Consider the following 25,250-nt stretch of genomic DNA (forward strand, 5'->3'; position numbering starts at 1 on the left):
CTACTGTACACAGTTCTAATGCTAAAAACATTAAAATCACAGTACTTAAAACAGGAAAGTTTAGATGAAAACATTATTATGATTGAATAAAGTATTTTTTTAACTTTTAACCTACATAAATGTGCAACTTATTCTCTAAATGTTTCAAATGTACCTTGTCATACCATTAGTATGGTAAAAAAAATTCCAGTAGGTGATAGTTTTATTTATTTGTAAGGCACCTTTTAAGAAGTGTAAATACTATTCTTTTTTGTTTATAAATGAGTGGCAAAAAGCAAAAGCTTTCAAGAGCATATTTTGCTATTGTAAGTAGGTTACCTAGTTTTATTTTTCTCTAGTCTCAGAAGCAGTAAAACAAATTGTGTGTCAATCTACAGCATGGGATTTGTTTTCTTTTGTTTTAAACTGAGATGTTTTGCTTCCATCTTTTTTATACAATAGCTACCTGCCTTCCAACACTTCAGACATAAAACAAGTTTTACATTTGAGGAAACCTTGAATAACTAAAAATCAAACTATAGAAAATAAACCATTAGAGAAACAAGATGGCGGCGTAGATAACAGCTGCACCCGCCGCCTCCCGCAACCAAATCAAACTTACAACTAAAATACAGAACCACCATCACTCAGAACCTCCTGATATCTGGCTGAACAGAAGCCCCACAACCAGGGAACTGAAGAAGCATCGAGACCGGGAGGAGGGGCGGAGACGAGGGCGGATCCAGGCTGAATCACAGAGACGCAGCCGCGGGCCCACACACGGTGCTGCGGTTTAAACCTGGGAGGGAATCTCGGCGGTGGGGGTTTCCCGGAGGAGTGAGGGGTCCCAGCCCCACAGCAGGCCCCCAGCCTAGGGCTCCAGGGTTGGGAAAAGACGTCCCCACAACTCCAGGCTGTGAAACCAGCGGGGACTGTCGCTGAGGGTCTCGGAGGCTACGGGAGCCCCAGCAGCTCCTCTTAAAGGGCCCACGCAGGGTCTCACTGAGATGCGCTCCCTCTGAGCCCAGCGCCGGGCAGCAGCCTGAAAGGACCTGGGACACTCCGGGAGGAACTAACCTGCCTGAAATCCGGGCGAGAGGTGGAGGGGCGGCTTTCTCCCGGCCAGAAGAGCTGGTAGAGGCCATGCTCCTTCCGCGAGTCCTCCCCACACACAGCCAGCAGGCAGGCGCCACATCTGAATCCCCAGCACCCGACTCACACCTTTGGCCCCTCCCCACCTGCAAGCTCATCCAGGCTATTTCCAGGGGCTTTTCTCTGCAAGTGGCCTCTCGAGCCTCATGCTTAGGACTTTCCTAAAATCTCTCAAACAAGCAGCAGAGGGCCCCATACGGCTTGATAAGTGGCCACAAGCCTGGCACTAGCGGCAGCCTGCATTGGCTCATAGCTTGGCCTCTCCTGGACACCTCCAAGCCCAGCACAAGTAGCAGCCAACTAAGGTTTGCTGTGTAGCTCATGCTGGGTGGCCCTGGGCAAGGCACTGGCACAGGCTGACTTTGCACCTCCCAGGAGGCCCCAAAGACAGTGCACCTGGTGGTCAGACTCCGCCACGATGGATTACAACCCTACCACATCCACGAGGCGCACTTGGTGAACACCAAAGCCCCACTGAAGTAAAACCTGCTCCATAGGGGTGTTTCCAGCACAGCAGTTCTTTGGCTGTAGTTGCAGCTGGTTCTCACAGCTGATCGGTCTGAGGGTCAGATCCTCCCAGTGAAACCAACAGCAACCAAGGCTCAACTACAACAGGACAGTGCACACAGCCCACACAGGGGAGCACCTAGAAGGCCCAGCTCAGGTGACTGGGGAGGCTGAGTCACTGGACCCTACAGGACACCTACTACACAAAGCCACTCTACAAATTCCAGGAAACATAGCAGCTCTACCCAATATATAGAAACAAATACCAGGCAGCTGCCAAAATGCAGAGGCAAAGAAACATGTCACAAAGGAATGAACAGAAGAAAATCTCTAGAAAAGGGACTAAATGAAATAGATCCAAGCAAGCTAACAGATACAGAGTTCAGAATTATGGTTATAAGGATGCTCAAGGATATTAGTAAGAATATGATGAAAATAATTGAGAAAATCGATGACAATAAAGTACCAATTTGAAATGAAGACTACATGAACTGAAATGAAGAATAATTTACAGGGAATCAACAGTAGAGTAGAGGACACTGAGAATCAAATCAGCAATTTGGAACATGAGGAAACAAAAAACACCCAACCAGAAGAGCAAAAAGAAAAAAGAATCCAGAAATATGAAGACAGCATAAGGAGCCTGTGGGACAACTTCAAGAGGCCCAACATTCGTATTATTGGGGTGCCAAAAAGAGAGGAAAGAGAGCAAGAAATTGAAAACCTATTTGAAAAAATAATGACAGAAAAGTTCCCCTACCTGGGGAAAGAAATAGACTTACAAGTCCAGGAAGCACAGAGGGTCCCAAACAAGAGGAACCCAAAGAGGCCCACTGCAAGACACATCATCATTAAAATGCCAAAGGTTAAAGACAAAGAGAGAATCTTAAAAGCAGCAAGAGAAAAGCAGTTAGTTACCTACAAGGGAGCACCCATACGACTGTCAGCTGAATTCTCAACAGAAACCTTGCAGGCCAGAAGGGAGTGGCAAGAAATATTCAAAGTGATGAAAAACATGGAACTACAACCAAGATTACTCTACACAGCAAAGCTATCATTTAGAATTGAAGGTCAGATAAAGAGCTTCTCAGGCAAGGAAAAGCTAAAGGAGTTCATCACCACCACACCAGCACTACAGGAAATGTTGAAGGGTCTTCTTTAAGAAGAAGCTAATGAACAAAAGAATCTGAAGAACTAAATAGATCTGGAGACACTGACGCATGTAACAGACGATCATATTTCAGAGGGAAGAGGGTAGGGGGGTGGAGGGTGGGAAGAGATTAACCAAAGAAGTTATATGCATATATGCATAACCCATGGACACAGACAATGACGGGGAGAAGGCCTGGGCAGGGGGTGGGAGCAAGGTGGAGGGGGTCAATTGGGGGGGAAAATGGGACACCTGTAATACTTTCAACAATAAAGATAAATTAAAAAAAAAGAAATGATCAACAATATAACTGACCTTTAAAAAAACACAAAATTGCCGTGACTCAGTTGGTTAGAGCATTGACCCATATGCCAAAAGGTGGCAGGTTCTATTACTGGTCAGGGCACATACCCAGGTTGCGGGCTCAATTCCAGTCAGAGGCAACCTATCAATGTTTCTCTCTCTCTCTCTCTCCCTCTCTCTGTCTCTCCTCCTTCCTCCCTTTTAAAAACCCACAAAATTTTGGCATACAATTTACTAATAAGCATAATGAGCTTTAAAAAATCATTTCTGTAAGAGACCACTCATTACATCCTGCAATCAGAGATATTTTCAAATCAAGGTTAGTCCAACATGATAGTAGTACAGTTAGACTCAGCTAACTAATTATTGGATCTAATTTGCCACAACTTGTCAGTATGACTGCAGATAGAGCCTACTAGCACAGTTCCTCACAAATGATACAGTAATCAAAAGCAAGCAAGCAAAGGGAAGGAAGGAAAGAGGGGAGGGGAGGGAGGGGAGGGAGGGAGGGAGGGAGGACAGAAGTAAAAAATATGCATCTTTGGCTTAGAGAGAGAGTCACCAAAAGCTTTGGGTGGAAAAAATCTGTTGGTAACAGCTATCATATATCTATGTAGCCTAAAAGTAGCTCATGTTTTGGTTGAGTTTATTCTTCTAGATTAAAGACGAAATAAAGAGGGCCATTCACTATGCAATTTCAATAAACATATACGGTTGTTCAATATTGATTGTGTCAACTGAAAATTACAGTGGAAACTATACTTACTTCAGTTACCACATGTCCTGGTGACTAATACTTTTTTTTTTTAATCCTCATCCGAGGATATGTTTTTAAATTGATTTTACAGAGAAACATCTATGTGACAGGGAAACATAGATAGGTTGCCTCTTGTATGAGCCCCAACCAGGGATTGAACCTGCAACCTAGGTACATGACCTTACTGGTAATTGAACTGGCAACATTTGGGGTATGGGATGACATTCCAACCGAGTCACCCGGCCAGGCTGATATAATATTTTTTAATAGAAAATAAAATCTAATCATTACTATAAGGTTTCTCTGATAAAAACAAATTACAAAGTAAAACCAAAAACCACCATGACTTGTTTAATTAATTTTTTAAAAAATGTTTTTACTTTATTGATTTCAGAGAGAGGAGGGAGAAGAAGAGACATAGAAACATCAATGATGAGAGGAAATCACTGATTGGCTGCTTCCTGCATGCCTCCTACTGGGGATTGAGCCTGAAACCTGGGCAAGCGTTCTGACCAGGAACTGAACCGTGACCTCCAGGTCCATGGGTGCTCAACTACTGAGCCACGCCGGCCAACCAAAGTTTCCTATTCTTAAACATACAGATTCAAGAAACTCTCATGATTTCCCAAACAAAAAGGTTTACCAATAATATTTAGGACTAATTATCAAGAATGCCACGGAGATTTACAGATATCATTCTAATATTATCTAGACTTTGCCATACTAATATTTTCAATATACTTGCCTTCCTCCCTTTTCAGATGGCCCTGAAAAAATTATCCACAAACTAATTTTTAAATGAGTAAACAATAAATGTAATGTGTTCTCTACTAGTGAGCTTGCTAAATTAACAAGTTTTATCTAAATCTTAAATATTCCCTAGTATAAAGTAAGAGTGAAAGATAAAGTTTCTGAAGACTGCTGACAACACATTCTGTCCCTACCTGCTTTAAAAGGTCAAAACCAAAAAATATTTAGTTAATGCCCAAAAAATATTTAGTTAATGGCCAGTGTGGCTCTTTGGAGTGTCGTCCCATGCATGGGAAGGTCTCAGGTTCAATTCCTGGTCTGGGCACATACCTAGGTATGGGTTTGATCCCCAGTCGGGTCTCAAAATTAATTTCTCCCTCTCTAAAATTAATTAAAAAAAATATTTAGTTAGTAAATCTAACATTTCATATACTTGAAGTACATTGGAGAGGTTGGGCTAAATAAAATAAAACACAAACAGGTCTAAGACAGAAGCAGATGTGGTACCCTAGACAGCAAATGAAAATAGTCTTTATATTGAAAACCAGGAACTGAATATGAAGTAACAGGGGCTTCCTAACCTGAACTGCCACTTTCAACTATATACTCCCTTTGGAAATGCCATAGTCTGTGGAAATGGAAAAAAATCTCATCAATTATAACTTACTCCCAACCTTCTCAGGTTTAAAAATAAAAAAGTATCCACAAAAATACTCCCAATCTTGTCAAAGAAAAAAAGTAACTACTGCCCTAGCCAGTATGGCTCAGTGGTTGGGACGTCAGCCCACAGACTGAAGGGTACCGGGTTCGATTCTGGCCGAGGACACATACCTCAGTTGCAGGCTCGATCTCTGGCCCCTGGTCAGGGTGCGTGTGGGAGGCAACTAACTGATGTGTCTCTCTCACACTGATGTTTTTCTCTCTCTCTTCCTTTCACTCTCTCTGAAAAGCAATGGAAAAAATATCCTCAGGTGAAGATTCAAAAAAAAGAGAAAGAGAAGGAAAAATGTAACTACCAACTTGGAAAAATTTAGCAAAAAATTAAAAAGTACATAAAAAACTGGCCCTACGACAAAACAGCAAACACCAAAACTACCAATTACCCAAACCTGCAAAGTTTTGAAAAATATTTACACTTCTTTTTAAGCAGTTCCACATTAAGAGATACTATGAAAATCACCAAAGAGCATGCAAAACTTGTTTAAATTTGGGCAGGCCTCCATCTCTCTCTGCAGTTAGGTATGACCAAGAATGTTCCAGGGGCAGGACCAATCAGCCACCGGCAGGCAGGAGGATGAAGCTCTAACTACAGGGGGCCACCCTTCCCAAGCTAGCCCTAAACTCCACAACTCCTACTAGCACAGCCTTACTGGGAAGAAACACCAGCAATGATTTAACACCATTAAGTAAAACAATGAGGTTATCCCTTAACCAACAACCAAAAAAAATTACATCAATCACACTACTGTGGAGAAAAATAAGGCTGTTTCAATGAATAAAAGAACTCTTTTTAACTTCTATAAATGAATTTAAACCAGGCAAAGGAAACTCCACCACCAGTGAACAAAATAAAAATCTCATTATTAATTCAAGAATGGCTTCTCTACCAGGTAAGAAATCTATAGGCAGTATTTTGCTACTATTTATTGTCTGATAGCAAGATAGTTCCTAAGTAAAGGTGGAACCACCAACACAAAATTTTTCCCATTTCTTTAGTCTCCATGTTCTTTGCCTGTTTCTGGTGCATTTCAACTGCAACCATTTTCCCTAGCAACACTTATCTAGTCATCCATTCTCTTTTTTGATTTACACCACACTTCCCTTTCCTCCCTCCCTGTCCATGGCTTCGGCAGAGTGGAAGAAAGGCACCTGCTCAAAGGATTAAAAGCAAAATAATATATAAAAATGGAAGCAATCAGCATTAATTTTACAAACTGAGATCTTTAATATAGAGAAATGTCAGTGATATATTAAAACGTGTCACATTAAAACAAGTGACTAAACCTTAAATCTTGAGAAAGTACAATCTCAGTCATATTTTCTTATTCAATGCATGAGTAAATGGAATAGTTCTATTTGATCTGGCAATTATCATAACAGAAAACTGACTATGAGTCTGTATGTTCCTATAAACTTGTACTAGTCCAAGGCAAATTAAGAATGTGTATATAGTGTGTGTGTGTATCCACATATGTACACAGATGTTTGCAAATAATGAAACAAAATCTTCAGTTTGCTTTTTCTGTCTTCATAGGAGTTTGAGCTTGATGCTAATAATGTTACCTAAATTTCAGTACAGTTAAAACTTTTAGAGGAAATAACTCCATTGTGCAAAAATAACTTGGCAAATAAAAATGCAGAAATAAAAGGTACCTGCTGTTGCTTGAAATCAGGCTTTTTTTTAATAAGATTATAAACTGTCACATATTTCATGTACAGTACGTAGGCCCTTTCCTCATCACGATCTAATCTGCTTTCTTCTGCTGTCTTGAAGATCTTCAGGGCACTCTGTACATAACTTAAAATTAGAGAAAAAACAACAACATTTGACATCTGGGAAAAAAGTCATACATAAAGTCCACAGAGAATCTCAATACAATAAATTTCAGAATTTAGGCTGCACTATTTCAGAATTGACACAAAATTAGATGTAAGTTTCGATGCAATCTGAAAATTCCCCTTATGCTACAAGTAAATACTTCTGTTTCATAACAGTTGTTTATATAACACAAACTGTTCAAAATGCATTCTGAGTCCAGTTTTAAAAGATCTGCTACAACAGATAATCCTGAGGCAAGTGGTCCTCAGACAGCCACATAATAGCCATACTCTATAATTAAAGAATGTACCATTTGTATTGAAGTAGGGAAGCTAAAATCTTTATTATTTTAATGTTAAAATGAGTATCTTCCATTCTCCTCACTCCTTTCTAACCATTATGTAAAATTCCTTCCACTTGAAAATCCAAGAAATTAAGGAAAGGAAAGGGGACATGAGTTCAATCTTTTTATTTGGTTATGGTTTTCTACAAAATGGCTGAACTACACCCTGATTTACTGGTCCTGGAAGAAAAAGAGACTTAAAGTCCAAAATTATGTCACCTTACAATTCCATTTCAGTAAAATAACTTGAGATTCCGTGGCATTAATTCTAAGGACATTTTCCTGGTTTAAGTCTTTAGAAAGCAAATAAATAAAACAGGTGTTTCTGCAAGAGGAATTTATTTACTGAGGACTAAAGTTTTGGCAACCAAGTTATAGTGCCAATTAATGCCTATATACAATATGCTTTATCAATAACTTATTTATAGAAAGCAGTGCATCCAAGATTGAGGCATGGATTAATGATAAAGGTGGTCAGGCCAAGGAATAGACCACCACAAAAGGAACAGGGACAAAATGGTATTTAGGACCAAAGATGGTCCTATACAAGGACCATTTCAGTCAGTGTGTGTGCTCTGCCTCATGTGGCATCATAGTCCTAGTACAGAGGTAAATCAAACCAAAGAGAGTAAGGAGATTCTCTAGAAATGTTCAGGAGTAAGTTCATTTGGGATCATACGAGTCATTTTTTAGAGCCTCCTATTTATCTCCAGCCATGGAACACATATTTTCCAGATTTCTAAAATCTGCTTGCCCAAGTCTGGTTTATTGCTGACTAGACCCATCTTTTCTTTCTTTTTCTTAATTGATTTTTTTTTTTAAAGAGGGGGGGAGAGAGAGGAAGGGGGGCGAGAGAGACAGAGAGGAAGGGGAGAGAGGGAGAAAGTGACAGGGAGGGAGAGACATCAATGTGTTAATCCACTTATTTATGCATTCAGTGGTTGATTCTTTTTTTTTTTTCTTTTCTCTCACCCAAGGATATTTTTTCCATTGCTTTTCAGAGAAAGTGGAAGGGAGAATGAAACATTGATGTGAGAGAGACACATTGATTGGTTGCCTCCTACACGCACCCTGACCAGGGCAGGGGATCAAGCCTGCAGCCGAGATACGTGTGCCCTTGACCAGAATTGAACCCCAAACCCTCCAGTCCGTGCGGGCCAATGCTCCAACCACTGAGCAAAACCAGCCAGGGTAGTGGTTGATTCTTGTATGTGCCCTGACCAGGGATCAAACCTGCAACCTTAGAGTACTGGGACAATGTACTCATCAACTGAGCTACCCGGCCAGGGCCTACCTTTCTTTCTGGAACTCTTTTTTCCAACTCTGTATCATATAAAATAGACCATTAGCTTAAAAGTTCACGTCAAATTAATACTTTGATGAATATTGGATAAAAATATATCTCCTCTTTTATCAAAGAAAGACTATGCTAAGACCATCTCATATGTGAAATACACAAGGATAAAAATCTTAAATTATGAAGTATTTTTATACTATTTTAGGAAAAGATATTAACCGTGGCTGAATGAGTTTTGTAGAGTCCTTACAGTCTTTACCTCTTAAACTTAGGATCTGGTATATTTTCTAGAAAATAGATAATATGCATATTAGAAGATTATATATGTACTCTGCCAAGATAAAGTTAAACACTTCTCTAAGGAGGCCTTACTTTATTTCTGAGATGATGCCACTGTTTAAACAAACTTTACTGCTCACCTACCTCATTTAAGAACATAGAAATGAACTAAAAGTTAATATATGACTTAGTCAAACCAGCAATGGATACATACTTCTTAATGCTTGTTTTATCTGGTTTAATTTCTGTCTTCTTATTGAGGTCTTTTAGTGAAGAACTGAGGTAGAGTTCCTTTGGAACTGAAGCCACGGCAGGCATGATGAGTAATCCTTCCTTTTCCGCTTTCACAATGGATGGTGTACTTCATTAAAAGTAGGTCTTTTCTGAAACAAAATGAACACAAATAATTCCACTCGTTTTCCTCACTAACACTAAAATGAGTAGTTAAAAAAATTAAAACTGCTAACCTGTATCCTTTGCTAGCAGTTAATTTTAAATTATCTTGAATATATCTATTTTGGGAGTTCAAGATATACAGGGTATCAATAAACAATTTAATTTTCAAATTTCCATTTACTAAATGAATTAGTTTGTATCGTTTTACTTTAAGTATTAGGAATCTTTCCTGTCAAAGGAACTAACAGAATAAACAGGACTTCTATATTTTTCTTCTGTTAAATCTACATTAATGTATACATCAAAAACAGAAGTTTAATTTAGAAATATTTCTCTTTCTCATTGATATCTATTTATAAAAGAAAACAAGCAAGGGGGGTAGGTGATAGGTGGGCAGGGTCACTTTATCTGGAGCTGAGGATATATGAACATATTTTCTGGTACAATATACCCAAGAACTTTGGTTTACTCTGTAAAGGTCTTTGATGTTTCATGACATTCTTCACTTCCTTATCTGCTTTGGTAAATTCTAACTAGGGAGATGGAGGTGGTAGTAAACAAAATAAATAAAAACAAGAGGCTAGGTATGTACGAATTAAGTTGTGTGTGCGTATGTACATGTGCAGGGATGCATGCAGATGGGGTAGATCAGGGGAGCACATCAAATGGGGAGTCTTGGCAAGATCGTATAATGAAACAAAAACTTCAGGAATTTAATTAAATGTATACAAGGTCTTTAGCTGTGAAGAACTAATTACAGTTTGGATAATTAACCACATTAATACATTTAAAGATTACGACTCTTTTTCTGTTACTTATTTCCACCATCTTAATGCTCTTCATTCTATCAGTTCACTATTATTAAATGAGTGGGCATCAATGAACACCTAATTCTAAAAAGCTGAGTAAGGTACAACTTAAGGGAGAAAAGGCTTCTGTCCATCTATGTGAGACTCCAAAAGCACCCCTATCTGCTTTGATTCTTAGCTACATTTTATATTAAATAGTAATACTTTCTAACTTCTTGATACTCATCCCTTCTAAACATGTGCCACTGACTTAGCAAACCTAGCTGTCTGTATCTTTCTGAAAGTCACATTTTTATAATTCTCAATTTTTTCCATTTATATTTGCTCTATGTATCTATAAACATGTTTAACCGAACACTTTAATTAGTATAGATCTATGCGTTTAAAAACAATGAGCTCATATATATTTTCTACACCTTTCCCTCCATTCTGCATCTTTTTTTTTATTTAATATATCTCTGTTGATTTCAGAGAGAGGAAGGGAGAGGGGGAGAGAGAAACAGAGACATCAATGATGAGAAAATCAATGATCGGCTGCCTCCTGCACACCCCCTACTGGGGATCAAGCCCAAAACCTCGGTATGTGCCCTGACAGGGAATCGAACCACAATCTCCTGGATCGTAGGTTGATGCTCAACCGTTGAGACGCGCCAGCCATGCTGTGTTGTGTCTAAATCTAAAATAACAGAGGAGAAAGCCTCTGGACCACACCATCACTGCCAAAGGGATTAATTAACGTTAAAGATGTCCTTCTAGATATCTAATTCATCACCAAAACAGCTAAGAGCATCTATTAAGAATAAAGTATAATAGAGATCCCTTGGATTTCCTCATACTTTTAGAGACAACAGCATCATATGAGTATCTGACCTTGCAAACAAACACTATGCTATGTGTTAAAGATATAATTTATAACACATGGTCCCTGACCTCCCATGATACACAGTTGAGCCAGAAAACACCCTACCCTCCCACTCCCAAAATCTCCTTACCTCCTGCCTATCCTCCCAATGCTGAATAAAAAAGGAATACATATTACATGACATCATTTATGTATAAAGTTCAAAAACAAACTACACCGAACAATATATTGCTTAAGGATATAAAAGACATAAGCCTATAAAGAGAAACAGGAAATTACAAATATAAAATTATATTTCTGAAGCGGCAGAAGTATAATCAGAGGCCTACACAAGTGGTACTAGGCAGGTTTTATTTCTCAAGTTGGGTGGTACACTGACAGGTGATCACAGGTGATCATTTTATTATCATGCTTTATAGAATATAAAAGAATTATATAATGTACTTAACGTATCTTTAAAGAAAGCAATTATGAGTATAACAATGCAAGTATGAATAAAAATAAGCAACTGTATATAAATATGAAAAGAATACCCACACAGATGTAAAAATTAGAAAGTTATAGGTGAAACAAGCAAACACAAAATAAATGTTTGCTAAACACCGATTAAAAAACACATATTTGGAATATCAGAAGAGCCTGATTTTATATATATATAACCTTGTGGGGTACAGCTTCCATCAGTGGTTTGAGTGGAGGCAAGAGCACGAGCATTAAGTAATAAAGAAATGGAAGTAGATTGTAGATAACTTTTAAAAAATTGGCAATGGGAGAGAGAATGATGGGATTGAAAGGAATAGTATTCTAGAAATATGATTTCTGAAACAAAAGCAGCAGTTGAGGACTAATACTTTTGACTAAGAGAAAACCAGGTCAAGAAACTAACTTTTGGGGGAGGTGCTTAAGGAAACCTGAGACCTTAGTGATACCACAAGACATGACTGTGGCAGAGGGCAGGGCATGCTGGAGTCTGGACTAGTAATGAGAACAGTAATGAGTTATCCCTGACTTTTCTGCTCCCAACTAGCTTAGCTAGGGTCTTACGCTTAACTCAGCCACAGAAAGCCAACATTTGTTCCCCTGACATAGGCCAGCTCTTGAAATATAATTCCCAAAAAGCCCAATCACTTTGTACTGGTGAAACTGCCAAGTGTACTAAATAAGAACTAAAGTCAGAGGTAAGCAGAGTAATCAAGTAACAGTCTGATAGCATCTTTTTTTTCCAATTCTATTCTCTATCTGGGTCATAAGTACTACTGGTCTAAGCATAGAATATATGTCCAAAAAGTCAGGAAGAGCCTGACCAGTGCTGCTCAGCTGGCTGGAGCACTGTTCCCATACCGAGAGGTTGTGGGTTTGATTCCTGGTCAGGGCACATGCCTAGGCTGCAGGTTCAATCCCTGGTCAGGGCATGTAAGGGAGGCAGCTGACCCATGTTTCTCTCTCACGTGTCTGTCTGTCTGTGTGTGTCTCTCTCTCCCCCTCTCCCTCTCTCTCTCTCTCAAATCAAACATATCCTTGGGTTAGGATTTAAAAAAAAAAGTCAGGTGGAGTCTATTTTGTTGATTCACGACAATTAGGCTTCTTAGCTGGGAAAAGAAAGCCACTGATTTGAACCTTCCAAACAGGAGGTCTAAAATATGTTCTCAGCTACATCTGTTTCTCATGATTACCTTTAAAGCTTCAATCTTTAAAAGATAAAGATTATAAACACTATATATGCTACCTAAGCAACTTAAAATCATAAATCATTAGCTATTTCAAAGTTAAATTCAATCATTCCCAGATATTCTGCTGTATGGAAGACACTGTTTCTAGGAACTCAAAAATCAGATGTGATCTACTTCTTTATAAAGTTTAAAAAACTAATGTGACAGAGAAAACTGTAAGCAGTGATAATACAACATAGTATGAGATCAAACTATAAAGAGTTACAAATAACGTACAATAGGAGAAATTAAGAAGGAAGATTAAGTATGACTAGAGGGATACTGGGAGGCATCATGGGGAGAGAGAGCATTTATGTGAGTCTTGGTAGGAGAAGGTTTTTGATAGAGATGAAGAACAGTATGAGGAAAAAGTCAAGAAAGTAAAGAACATCTTTAGGAACTAGTCAGCACAGAAAATGAACAAGGATCTACTGGGCACTAAAGCCTGAAAAAAACAGTCTAGGAACAGAAAATGGAAGGCCTGGAAAGTCACAATAAAGCATTTATTTTTTTATTTTCTAAAAGTGACGGACAGCCATAGTAGCGTTCTAAGAACGGAGTTATGTGTCCAAACTGACAGTAGTCCAAAGCTTTAAAAGACTGTAGAAAAAGAACACACCAGTTACCTATCAGAATGATCCTACGGAAAGATGATGAGGGTTGGAACTAGGGCAACAGAGATGGAATAAAGGAGGCAGATACAAGACACTGCCAAGGTAGAATGACAGGACTTGGCAAATGATTAGACACATGGAGGGAAAGTACAGGGATAAGATTATGATGACATCAAAGTTTTTAGTGAGAAAAAAGAGAACTCATGGACATGGACAAGTGTGGTGACTGTGGAGAGGGCGGTGGAAGAGGGCATAGAGGGGATAAATGGTGGTGGAAAATAAAATGCAAAAAAAGAGTATCTTTTCAGGGAAAAAAAAAAGTCTTTATTGATTTTAGAGGGAGAGGGAGAGAAAAAAACATTGGTGAGAGAGAGAAACACTGAACAGCTGCCTTCTGCACAACCCCTACTGGGGATCGAGCCTGCAACCCAGGCATGTGCCCTGACCAGGAATTGAACCAGCGATCTCTGGGTGCATGGGACAATGCCCAACCAACTGAGCCACACCAGCCAGGGCTAGATTATACTTTTCTAGAGTTACCTTTTCTGTCCTTATTTGATTCTTGAAAACAGCTGAAATAAGTAACAAGTTTCTCTGATAATGTCATCAAAGGCCCACAGTGGTTTCCACATCCATTCACAAAATTATGTAAGTTATACTGTCCAATAAGATGCCTGGTGTTGCTCCAGCCAGGTGGCTCACTGGAGCGTTGTCCCATATATAAAAAAAGGTTGTGGGTTTGATTCCTGGTCAGGGCACATACCTAGGTTGTGGGATCGACCCCTGGTCAGGCACGTATGGAAGGCAACTGATTGATGTTTCTCTCTCACATGGAGGTTTATTTCTCTTCCCCTCCCTTCCTCTCTAAAATCAATAAAAACATATCCCTGGGTGGGAATTAAAAAAAAAAAAAGATTCTTGGTGTTAAAAATACTTACAGCATTGCCTTAATTGCTATTTCAGCCTCCACAATCACATAGATTTCTGCAGAAGTAAAGAATAAGGTAAAGGGTTTTGTGACGGCATGGACTGACCTAGAGTTTATTATGTTAAGTAAAATAAGCCGGTCATAGATAGACTAATACCATATGATTTCACTTACATGTGGAATCTAATGAACAAAATAAACAAACTAAATAAAAAGACTCATAGATACACAGAACAGACTGACAGCTGTCAGAGGGGAGAGGGGCTTGGGGGGACTGGGTTAAAAAGGTAGAGGGATTAAACAATAACAAAAACAAGACACAGACAACAGTATGGTGATTAGTAGAGGGAAACGGGTGCGGGAACATGGAAGGTGGTAAAGGAGGGATAAATGATGACAGAAGGAGACTTGAGTTTGGGTGGTGAACACACAATCCAATATACAGATGACATATTATAGAACTGTACACTTGAAACCTATGTAATTTTATTAATCAATGTCACCCCAATAAATTCAATAGAAAAAATAATAAAAAAGAACAAGGTAAAGGGTATTTTCCCCTACTAATCAAATGACAAAGCATAGAAGGATATATAGCCAACTTAAATCTATATGAAATTTAACATGTTAAATTTTTTGTCATTCTGCTGCATTATGCCATTAAAGAAATTTCAAAATAGACTGACAGAAAATAAATCAAAACCAGAATGGCTGAGTGAATTCACAAATGCCGTATTTTGGTCGCAATGGTAAAAACAAGGAAAAGAGCAGCAGCAGCTTGTTATTGTTGCAACAAACTAAATTTAACATATAACCCATCACAACTATGTTATACTTCAAAAAGGACTGTTAAGTAAAAAACAAAACAAAACTAAGTATATGTAAGAAAAATTAAAGTTCTTTAAAAAAAATTTTTTTTCTTAAGACTATAAACTTTATATAAAGATTAAGAATTCCAGCTTTTGTCAAATAGCAATGCTCCAAAAGTAAATTTCAGGCAATGCTGAAAATTAGTTAACAAATGGGGAGAAAATGGAAGGCACAGATATCCATCTCTTTTTGACATCCTCTGATCCTTCCAAAGAGAAAGAGTGGAGATTAGGTGGCTTAAATCACAGAGTGAAGACTGAAAAATTTTAAAAGTGAAGACTGAGGTGTGTGGTCATTCAAACTGATCCTGATATCTTCACCAGAGTTTACTGCCAGCCACTGCGGATGTCCCTGGCAATGATGGAAGGAAAATAAAGTCTGTCTTCATTGGCCACTGGTCATCTCGCTTCACCTCTGCCTTTCAGACAGCAACAGTATTCATTATATCTTCTGTCTTAAATTTCATATAATCTATTCTATACTCATTCTAGTTAAAATGCCATAGATAAGTGAATATTGATGAAATAATCTGTTTTTTAAAGCAATTCTAAAGTATTAAGAAGGCTTACCGCTTTCAAGAAATATCACTGCTAAAACTTCTGGTATTTTATGAGAGTCTATTATGTGTCTAACACTGTGCTAAATGCTTGAGAGCAGTGTTTTTAAAATCCTTTAGATGGCCACAATCAGCTTTTAAAAACATAAAACTGAAGATAAAATGTGAGAGATGTTACACACAGTAAAATACTATTTCATGAAACTTTACTTTTGGTTATGTGCATGTATGTATGCTTATATAGAACACTGGGTTGAAATGTAAAATGTATTTCTTGGCCCTGGTCAGGTAGTTCAGTTGGTTAGAACATCATCCCAATGTGTCAAGGTTGAGGGTTTAATCCCAGGTCAGGGCACATAAAAGAATCAACCAATGAATGCATAAGTAAGTGGAAAAACAAATTGCTGTCTCTTCCTCTCTTCCTCTCTAAAATCAATAATTTTTTAAAAGAAATGTAAAATATATTTCTTAGTACAATACGTTACAACTGAAAAAGTATAAAAGTTCTGCAAAGCAATGCTACTCTAAGTGTGGTCCACAGGCCAGTGCAGGTTGGGAAATGTTTTGTTACTAGTCTGTGATAAAATACAAAGCTTGTGACAGAATGTAAATCAATTAAACACACTGAACTTTTCATAGTAGTGACTTTCTCTATGAAGAAAGCAGTACACTGATTATATTCTAGCACAAGTTGCAAGCCTATAACAGGAACAAGCTACTTTGAGTAGTACTGCTCTAGGGGAAAAAGAGAGTACCATTATAGGGCTTCAGATCACAAATATCTTAGTCTAGATACCAAAACCAAACCAATACTCATTAAATAATAAGCCAATAATTAATTGTTACACTATATATTAATATGTGACTCTAGTACCTGGAAAGTCAAAAGATGGGGAAATTCTATGTAGCTTGGGGGGTGGGGGGACTTCTTCCAACCCAGAGTGCACTCTCCTCTCTCTTGTGCTGGTCCCTCATCTTTCAAGGACCAACTTAAGTTCTACCTCTTCCATCCTTGATGGTCCCAGTTCTTGGAGTTCATTTCTTGGTCTAAATGCTTTAGTACTTGTATATACATCATTCCTTTAGTACAGTATTTGGACCAAATGACAATTATGACTATGCTTTAAGATCCTCATACCTCATAAGCATGCAGTGCTCATGATGATGTGATAAGAGAGACAGAAACTGGCCCTAAGGAAAGGATATAACTATGAACAGAGAAAGACTGGCACTCCAGAAAAGGGAACCAATAAGAACAGCACAAAATGAGGAATTAGTATGGGAAGGCAATGAGAAAAATAAAGAATGCTGTAGGGATTACTGGGAAATGATCAATTCAATCAAGGGATTACACAGATATGTCTTTACATGTCATTACTCGATCTGTAGCATCTGTCTCAGTAGTCCTTACAGTAAACACTTAACTGTTGGCTAATGATAAATTATATTAGGTAAGGAGATGGAGGACTTTTGAAGCCATCCAGAACTGCTTATATTTAATTCAGCAGGCAGTAAGAAGCCAGCTCTTCAAGGAAAAAATATCTCAGGGTGGATCAAAGTGGGGATGTGGATCAAAATGGGGATGTGCAAGATGGATTTGAAGGAAACAGGAACAAGGGAATGATACTTGGGGAAAGAATAACTAGCAGGCCTCTGTACCGGTGTGGCTCAGTTGGTTGGGTGTCATCTTGTGCACCAGAAGGTCAATAGTTTGACTCCCAGGCAGGGCACAAGCCTGTGCTGCAGGCTCAATCCCCAGTAGGGGGCATGCAGGAGGCAGCCAATCAATGTTTCTATCTGACATGGATGTTTTTTTCTCTCTCTCTCCCTCCTCTCTAAAATCAATAAAAACATATTAAAAAAGAAAAAAAAGAACACAAAAAGGCAGAAACATGCTAATAACAGACTGACTGAAACAGAATACTTTTCTTATGTACACACACACACACACACACACACACACACACACACTTTCTGCCCTGAGAAATGTGAAGAATGATAGTGCTGTTGACAAAAAGTTGTAGTTTAAAAAAACTGAGTTTACAGCAGTGTTTGGACTGGATAAAACGTTGTTCTTGGGAGGCTGCCCTGTGCATTGTAGGATGTTTAGCAGCATCCGTGGCCTCTAGTGTGCAAGTAATATCCACTCCCCTCCTCCCCCAGTTGTGACAACCAAAAATGTCTCTAGACATTGCCAAATGTCCCCTGGGGGAGCGAAATTATTCCCAAATAAGAACCACGAATTTACAGGCATTTTGAACATGCTGAGTGTACGCAAAAGGTACAATGATCTAAAGAAAGATGCCTTGGTGGAGATGTAAATATGTAACTATAGCTAAGATCTACAGAGGGACTAGACATTAAGGCATTAATGTTAATTCTGACAATCCCTATTGTTTGGGAGATAAAGTATTGACACTGAAGTGACACATTCTCTAGTATATGATTTTTTTCTGTGCTAAAAAATGATAGATTTATTGAAAGTATTTTTTTAAAACTATAAACAAAAGCTCTGTACATAGGACTGTGACCATGTCCACTATTCCTGGGTCAGCATCCCAGGAAAAGTAAAAACCACAGACATACACACCCCACATTCACACATACACATTCACTTAAGCACACACATACACACTCAAGAGTCAACCAAGGACGAGAAATACCAAGGGTTGCTGCACATACAAATGCCACCTTATTCCTGAGGCACACATGTTCTCCCAAGGCCATGGCTCATTACAACACACATTATAAGCACTTTGCATGATTCACTCACTGGGTCTGTCTTTTGTGGGAAGGAGAGGAGGAATTCGTCAAGGTCTCCTTCCCTGGGTGAGGAAGTGGGGAGTGAGTAAGGGTGGAGTGAAACAAGAGCAGAGAAAAGGGCTGGGAAGTTATTAAAGATCTGAGTCCCAAGCCCCCTCACTCCCCCAGCCCCTGATTTGCCATGCCCCTGCCTTGTAAGCCACCCATAAGACCCAGATGTCTCCAGGAGAAAGCCCAGAAAGGTGACTTCTACTTCCACCTTGGCACACCAAATTGGGGCAAGACAGCAATGGGGGTTAGAGGTTAGGGGGTTCTCAAAAAATGTTAGCAAATCATCCCCTGAATAATCTAGGATATGATTTTAAATAATCCCATTTTTTCACTTTCATGTAAATTTTTAAACTTTTTAAGTTTTTAAAACACAGACATCATTTGTACTAGTAACTAAGATTTGGAACTAGAATCACCAAGGAAATGAAATTTTGTTTCTTTGAATCTAACAAGGTATTTAAAGGGCTCAGAACTTGGGGGAAGGGGGACTATATAAACTGGCTTCAATGTGGTATTTAGTATACTTACATCTATTCAAGGTACAGTGATGGGAGCTACAGGGGATACAAAGAATATACCTAACAAAGTTTCTACCTCTTAAGATGAAAGATAAGTACACAATGGTAATACAAAGCTAAATACCATAATACAGGCACTACCAAACCAGGCCAAAATCTATTGGTTTTATTGAGGAGGACCATTCCTAGAAAAAACAGAAGGGTAACTTTTCCAGAGCAGGTGTCTATCTACATTTATAACCTCAACCTATTTTCTATCTCCTCTCCCTCTTTAATCGCCTTAATTTTTTTTAACAGACGCAAAATAGATGAGTAGGGGTGAAATCAGAATTTCTGAGTATGGGATTTGCAAAGACATATTTTTATAAAGCTCCTCAGGTGAATTCTAATGTGCAGGTAAGACAGAGAACCATAGAAGAATAGATATAAGCATGTTACTAGAAGCTCTGAAATAATATGAAGATGACAATTAGTTTCCATCTGAAATCAACATCTAAAGTCATATGATTCCCAATCTACCAAAATTATGTAAAATCATTTTCATTTGTAAAAATTTTGTAATTGAGAAATTAAAATAAAACCCCCAGGATTTCTAAATCCTTAACTTTTTCAGGACTGTTTAAGAATTGGCATTATAATGTGTAAAAATTTCATTTCACTATATTGGAAAGACATGCAGGTTCACGTCATTATTGGTATGATTCAGAGAATTTAGTATTAAGAAAAAATAAACTGTAAGGTGTTAGAAGAGACAGAGTTTAGCTATTTTAACACTGTATTCACTATATATGAGTACTGTTTTACTTGAATTAATATGGTTATAAATATAGACTTCCAAGTAATATAGTATTTCATTATTTACTAATAAAAATTTGTATTATGAAAGTACTGTAGGTCTTAGTCTCACTTTCCATTTATTATCATATGACTTTGAGCAAATTCCTTAAACCCTCTCAACACCACCATGGCGATTCCTCAGTTTACTTTCATCTGCAAAATGGGAATGATTCATCTGCTTCTATAAAGTTCTCATAGGTATCAAATCTAAAAATATATACAGAAAAATGGCCTGAAGTTGTAATATGGCATAAAGATATAAAGCATTATGATTAAAGAAATTGGAAGTGTACCTTATTCTGCAACTACTAGTAAATCCAAACATTAGTCTAATACAACTTTGTCAACAAAATTATGATAGGCTAAAGATGGCCACAAATGCCCTGGCCCATTTGGCTCAGTGATTAGAGCATCAGCCCATAGACTCAAGGCTCCCGGGGTTCCATTCCTGCCAAGGGCATGTACCTCAGCTGTTTCTTTCCCACCTTCCCCTCCCCCCCACCAAAAACAAAGGAAAAATATCCTTGGGTGACAATTAAAAAAAAAAAAAAAAAAAGATGGCCAGAAATTATTTGACATTCTTTCCTTCAAAAAATGGGGACCTATAATCCAATGGGGGAAGGGCTCTGACTGCTATAACTAAGAGAGAATGTTGGAAGTAAGGCTGTACCAATTTCTGGGTCCAGGCTTTTTTTTTAAATTCTCACCAGAGGGTATTTTTTTCCATTGCTTTTTAGATAGAGACGGAGACACAGAGAGAGACAGACAGACACATCGATGGGGGAGGAGTGCTGGGGATGGAGCCTGCAACCAAGGTACCAGAACTTGGCCTGAACTGAACCTGGGACCCTTCAGTCTGTGGGCCGAGGCTCTATCCACTGAACCAAACCAGCTAGGGCTCTGGGTCCAGGCTTTAAGAGGTGGTTTTCACTTTCTGTCTCTTCAAACCCTTGCTCTTGGAACTCAGTCTCCATACTGTGAGAAGTCCAAGCCACACAGAAAGTCTACATGCTGGCACTCCAGTTGACATCTCCAGCTGAACTCCCAGCCAACATCAACACTCATCCATGCAAATAAGCCATCTTGGATGTCCGGTCCAGTTGAGCTTTCATATGACTCTAACCCTCGCTGCTTATCTGACCAGAAGTGCACGAAACCCCAACAGAGAACCAACCAGCTGAGTCCAGTCAGCCCAGAGAAACAAAGGAAAATAAATTGTAGTATTAAGCCATTTTGTTTTGAAATGATTTTTTATAGAGCAATAGGTAACTGGAACAATAACCAAAATTTTAAAAAATTATTTCTTATTTCTAATATTAGCAAGTCACTTAATGGACACTTTTTTCCTTTCATGTCCACAAAAATAAGTATATTTTCATGTATAAAAAAGTTCATAATAAAATATAAAGCTAGAAATTTTATGGGGAAAAATCTGATATACTGGATTTATTTTCCAACTGTCCTTACAAAAGCCTTTTTGGTCCTTTCTCATTATGTTCACATTAATAAACAAATGACCATAATGATTAATAAAATTCAAGTAAATATATAAAAAATTAAGGCTAGAAAGACAGTTTAAAATATTTTTCTGTCAGTTTTTCTCATGCGTTGTTTTTCTTAAAGAATACATACCTAAGTGCAATCAATTTACGTCATTATTGACAGGTGGTTGTTGTTTAATATTATAAGGTTCTTACTATCTAATTTTAAAGATGCACCTAATGTGTCACGAGAAAAATGCACATTTAAGGTAGTCAAATCAATATAATAAAGACATAGCACAACCTACATCACCTTTCATATAAACTGGCCCAGTACTGTGGAGTCATAAGAAAATATCTAAATCCATCACGAAAGACATTCAACAATGAACCTTAAACAGAATCTGTTGAAATGCAAAATCTGCTTACACAGCAAAGCCACTGAGCAAGCCTTGAACAGGAACACATCCTTAACAAAATCACCTGACATTTTCAACAGCTGCAGCAGGAAATATACAAAACTAAGGATGCTTGCAGATTCAGAAAGAGTAACATCCTTTAGCGCAGCATCCCTTTCATCTAAAACTCACAAAGCTAAGAGATATTAAATTCCTTTGGCTTCTGCAACACCTCTCAGGTAAATACTCTGTTAGTGATTAAGTGACTTGCTTCAAGGTCACAGAATGAACTGGTGGCACAAAATAAACCCAGAAGTATGGTGTGCAGCTTTATGCATAAATGAACATCATTGCGATTCGGGGCTCTGATAATTTCCAAGGTGGAGTGGAGGTGAAATTCACTTGTCCTACAATTCTAGGAGACAGGCCAAATTTCAAGAAAGAAAAGCTTTTATTTGGGGGAAGTCACAGTTTCAACTCTGATGAGCTTTTATAGGTTCTTTAAACGCATACTTGGACTTCACTAAAAGCAAGTTTGGGAACGGGGAGGGACTGCGAAACACACCCAGGGGTTGTAGTAAGGCCTGGGATTGTAGCTCGTTAGCAAAAATTGAGAAAACGGAAGCAAGAGGTAGTAGGTCAAATTCGGGTCTGAGTGTACAAGAAGGAGTAGGAATGGTCAAGGCCACCTTGTAGGACCGGAAAACCTGAATCCACACGAAACTCGCTGGGCAACCATAGGTGGGCAGCGAGAAAAACTCGAGGCTGGGCCCTTCCCGCAAAAGCCGATTCTAAGTTCGGGGTTGTCCCACCCCCTTCCGTGGTCAGGGCTTGTCTCCCGAGTGACCAGCACTGGAGGGAAGGAAAGGGGGTTCACTGCAGACGGCTTTCCCCGAACAAATGCCAGGACCCAGACCCGCACTCACCTCGGCGCCAGGCGCGCTTCACTAACGCCGGCCTCCTCGCCCAAGGCCCATCTCTCACCACCCTCAGCAAGAAACAGCCTTCGCCATCCCGACGAAGCCAGCCCAGTTCTTCCCCCTTTCCCGATTTGCACTGCGTTGAGATGCGTCGCGCCTCTGACGTCACGGGCGCGGGGCTGCGCGCGCGCGCGCGCGCGCGCGGTTAAGACAGCTCGTTCCTCTCCAGCCCCGCCCCTGCAGGGAGGTGCGGGCGGGAGGCGCGGGGAGGCTGAGGAGCGTGTTTGCGGTGGGCGGCGGCCGCGGAGCCGGGCTGCGCTGACTCTGGCGAGCGCTCAGCGGCGCCTGATCCATTGAGCCCGGCTTTATTCCGGCGTCGCTCGGTCGCCCTGGTGTTCCTAGCGTCCTGGGCCTCGTCGTGGAAGAAGGAGGACTCTTAGCTACGCATCTTCCTCCTCAGCTCGGAAAAAGAATGTGAATCTCACAAAATCTGGCGACAAGTTTAATATTCTCCGAAGCCGAGCCTCTGGTCAAAGAAGAACCGACAGGATCCTAAAGCACATTATAGCCACACACACGTGATGCCCGTTAAAGGCCCAGATTTACAAAAGACGAGAGAGGTCTGAACTTTCCTCTGGAGGTGGTGACCTCTGTACTCTCGTAAAGGAAATGATTGGATGCTCCGGTTTTATAAGTCAAGTTCCTTGGGTGGAGTCGCCGTCCCGGCCAGGGACAGTCTAGGTGTCTCGCGGATGGGCACGCGGAAGGTGAGGTCTAGTGAACGCGTTAAGGGAAAAGTGCGCGCCAGATGGGTGTTCAGTGAAGTTGCCACGGAGAAATGAAAGCACCAAGTACAACCGGTCTTCACGTATAGCAGTCTTTCAATAAATGTTGATTTACTTTCCATCACAATGAAATTCCTGCAAAAATATAGAAGCTCTTTTGCTACCTAAGCTACACACTGTTTCCCAAAAGATTTTAAGACTGATACAATATGAAATGTACTGTACTTCCTGGAACTGCAAACCAGAAGCCTTCGCAAATTTTTCATAACTACAGGGGGGAAATGCATCTATCTTTTGAGGGTGCATCTTAGAGAAGAAGGAAGCTGGTGGGGGATTTTCGTTGTTTGTTGTTTTTACTTCCGAGCACCTTGATGAATTTGAATATTCGAAGAAAACCCCAGAGCTGAGTTTGGGAGTAGCAACCAAACAAAAATAGGAAGAATTTGGAGTTCTTTGAACACAATCTCAGAGACAGGATGGCAAGGAGTGGGAGGTGAGAAAGAGAGAAGCCATAACAATGAAATAACCAATGAAAAGGATCTCCTATGGTAGGGTGGCAGAAAGGTTTTAGTAAATAGTGCTCTTTAACATTTACCTGAAGTTATTTTTGTTGCTCTGATGTAATCGCCACAATCCCTCCATCCCAATAAGTGAAATTACCCCACTTCCCTAAAGCATCACCCAGGTATGCTAAAACACAAATCATTTACTTGAGGTGCTTTTGTTGTTGTTTTGTTTTGTTTTATGAAGAAGTTTCACATGTGCGTCAACAGGTTCAGAAGAGAAACCAGGCATAAAATGACAAGATGATTCCCAAACAACTAAGGTGGTGAAAACAGAAAAACACACACACAAAACTGTTCCTAGGAAATTCAAAGAAATCTGGGGACTGGCTTTGGATTTTTCAAAATTAGTGGAATAAAAGTTTTTAAGGAGCAGGTTACCTAGATGAAACTATGCTTATTGAATTGCACCATAAACCCTAGCTCTTTTTCTTTTAAATTTTTTTAATTGTTTATTGATTTTTTTTTTTTTTTTAGAGAGATTGGAGGAGAGAGAGAGAGATTTTGTTGTTCCACTTATTTATGCACTCATTGGTTGCTTCTTGTATGTGCCCTGACCAGGGATTGGGCCCACAACCTTGGCTCACTACGACAACACTCTAACCAACTGAACTACCCAGCCAGGGCAACCCTAGCTTGTTTGCAAATGTGTATTGTGACAAACCAGGCAGTGGTATCTATGGTACCTGTAATCTAATGGTCACTAGCTGTGTAGAAGGCATGGCCTGTATTAGGTCATAGCTTTAATTCTTGTGCAATCCAGCATAAGCACTAGTCCAAAACTTACTGAACCTGGTTCATCCTCTATCCGTTCAACAGATATTTACTGAATGCATGTTCTATACCATGTTTTAGACTTGGAATATAAAGTTCCTCCTTAACATAGAGCTGACGTACATTCTAGTGGAGGAGACAAATAATAAGCAAATACATCTATGTTATGTGAGGTGTTGTTTAGTGCTGAGAAGGAAAATAAAACAGGACAAAGGGCCAGCAAAGACAGTGGTATTTTTGATGGGATAGTCAGGGAAAGCTCTCTGACAAAGTGACATTTCCACAGAGCCTTTAGGTGAAGAGAGAGAGCAAGCTGCAGAAATGTGGGAGAAGAGCATCCAGGCAATGGGAACAGCACAG

The 25,250-nt window shown here is 39.4% G+C and overlaps 1 protein-coding gene across 5 annotated transcripts in view; it reads right to left on the reverse strand.

Moving 5' to 3' along the window:
* Positions 1-22,871, reverse strand: part of USP8 (ubiquitin specific peptidase 8) — a 53,108-nt gene extending 30,237 nt beyond the window's left edge. Inside the window, exons 1-4 of one of the 5 annotated variants that reach the window (XM_016210150.2) lie at positions 22,775-22,862; positions 14,385-14,430; positions 9,271-9,439; positions 6,972-7,116 (exon numbers count right to left, since the gene is read on the reverse strand). In XM_016210150.2, the coding sequence (XP_016065636.1) occupies positions 6,972-7,116; positions 9,271-9,374 (249 nt within the window). In that variant the 5' untranslated portion in view covers positions 9,375-9,439; positions 14,385-14,430; positions 22,775-22,862. Of the gene's footprint in view, positions 1-6,971; positions 7,117-9,270; positions 9,440-14,384; positions 14,635-22,774 lie in introns of those variants that run through there. The other 4 variants (XM_087821469.1, XM_087821466.1, XM_087821467.1 and 1 more) reach the window with 4 other exon arrangements.
* Between the last annotated feature and the right edge of the window lie 2,379 nt (positions 22,872-25,250).

Source organism: Miniopterus natalensis, chromosome 1 (assembly GCF_054644295.1).
Source record: "Miniopterus natalensis isolate mMinNat1 chromosome 1, mMinNat1.hap1, whole genome shotgun sequence".
Lineage (NCBI taxonomy): Eukaryota > Metazoa > Chordata > Mammalia > Chiroptera > Miniopteridae > Miniopterus > Miniopterus natalensis.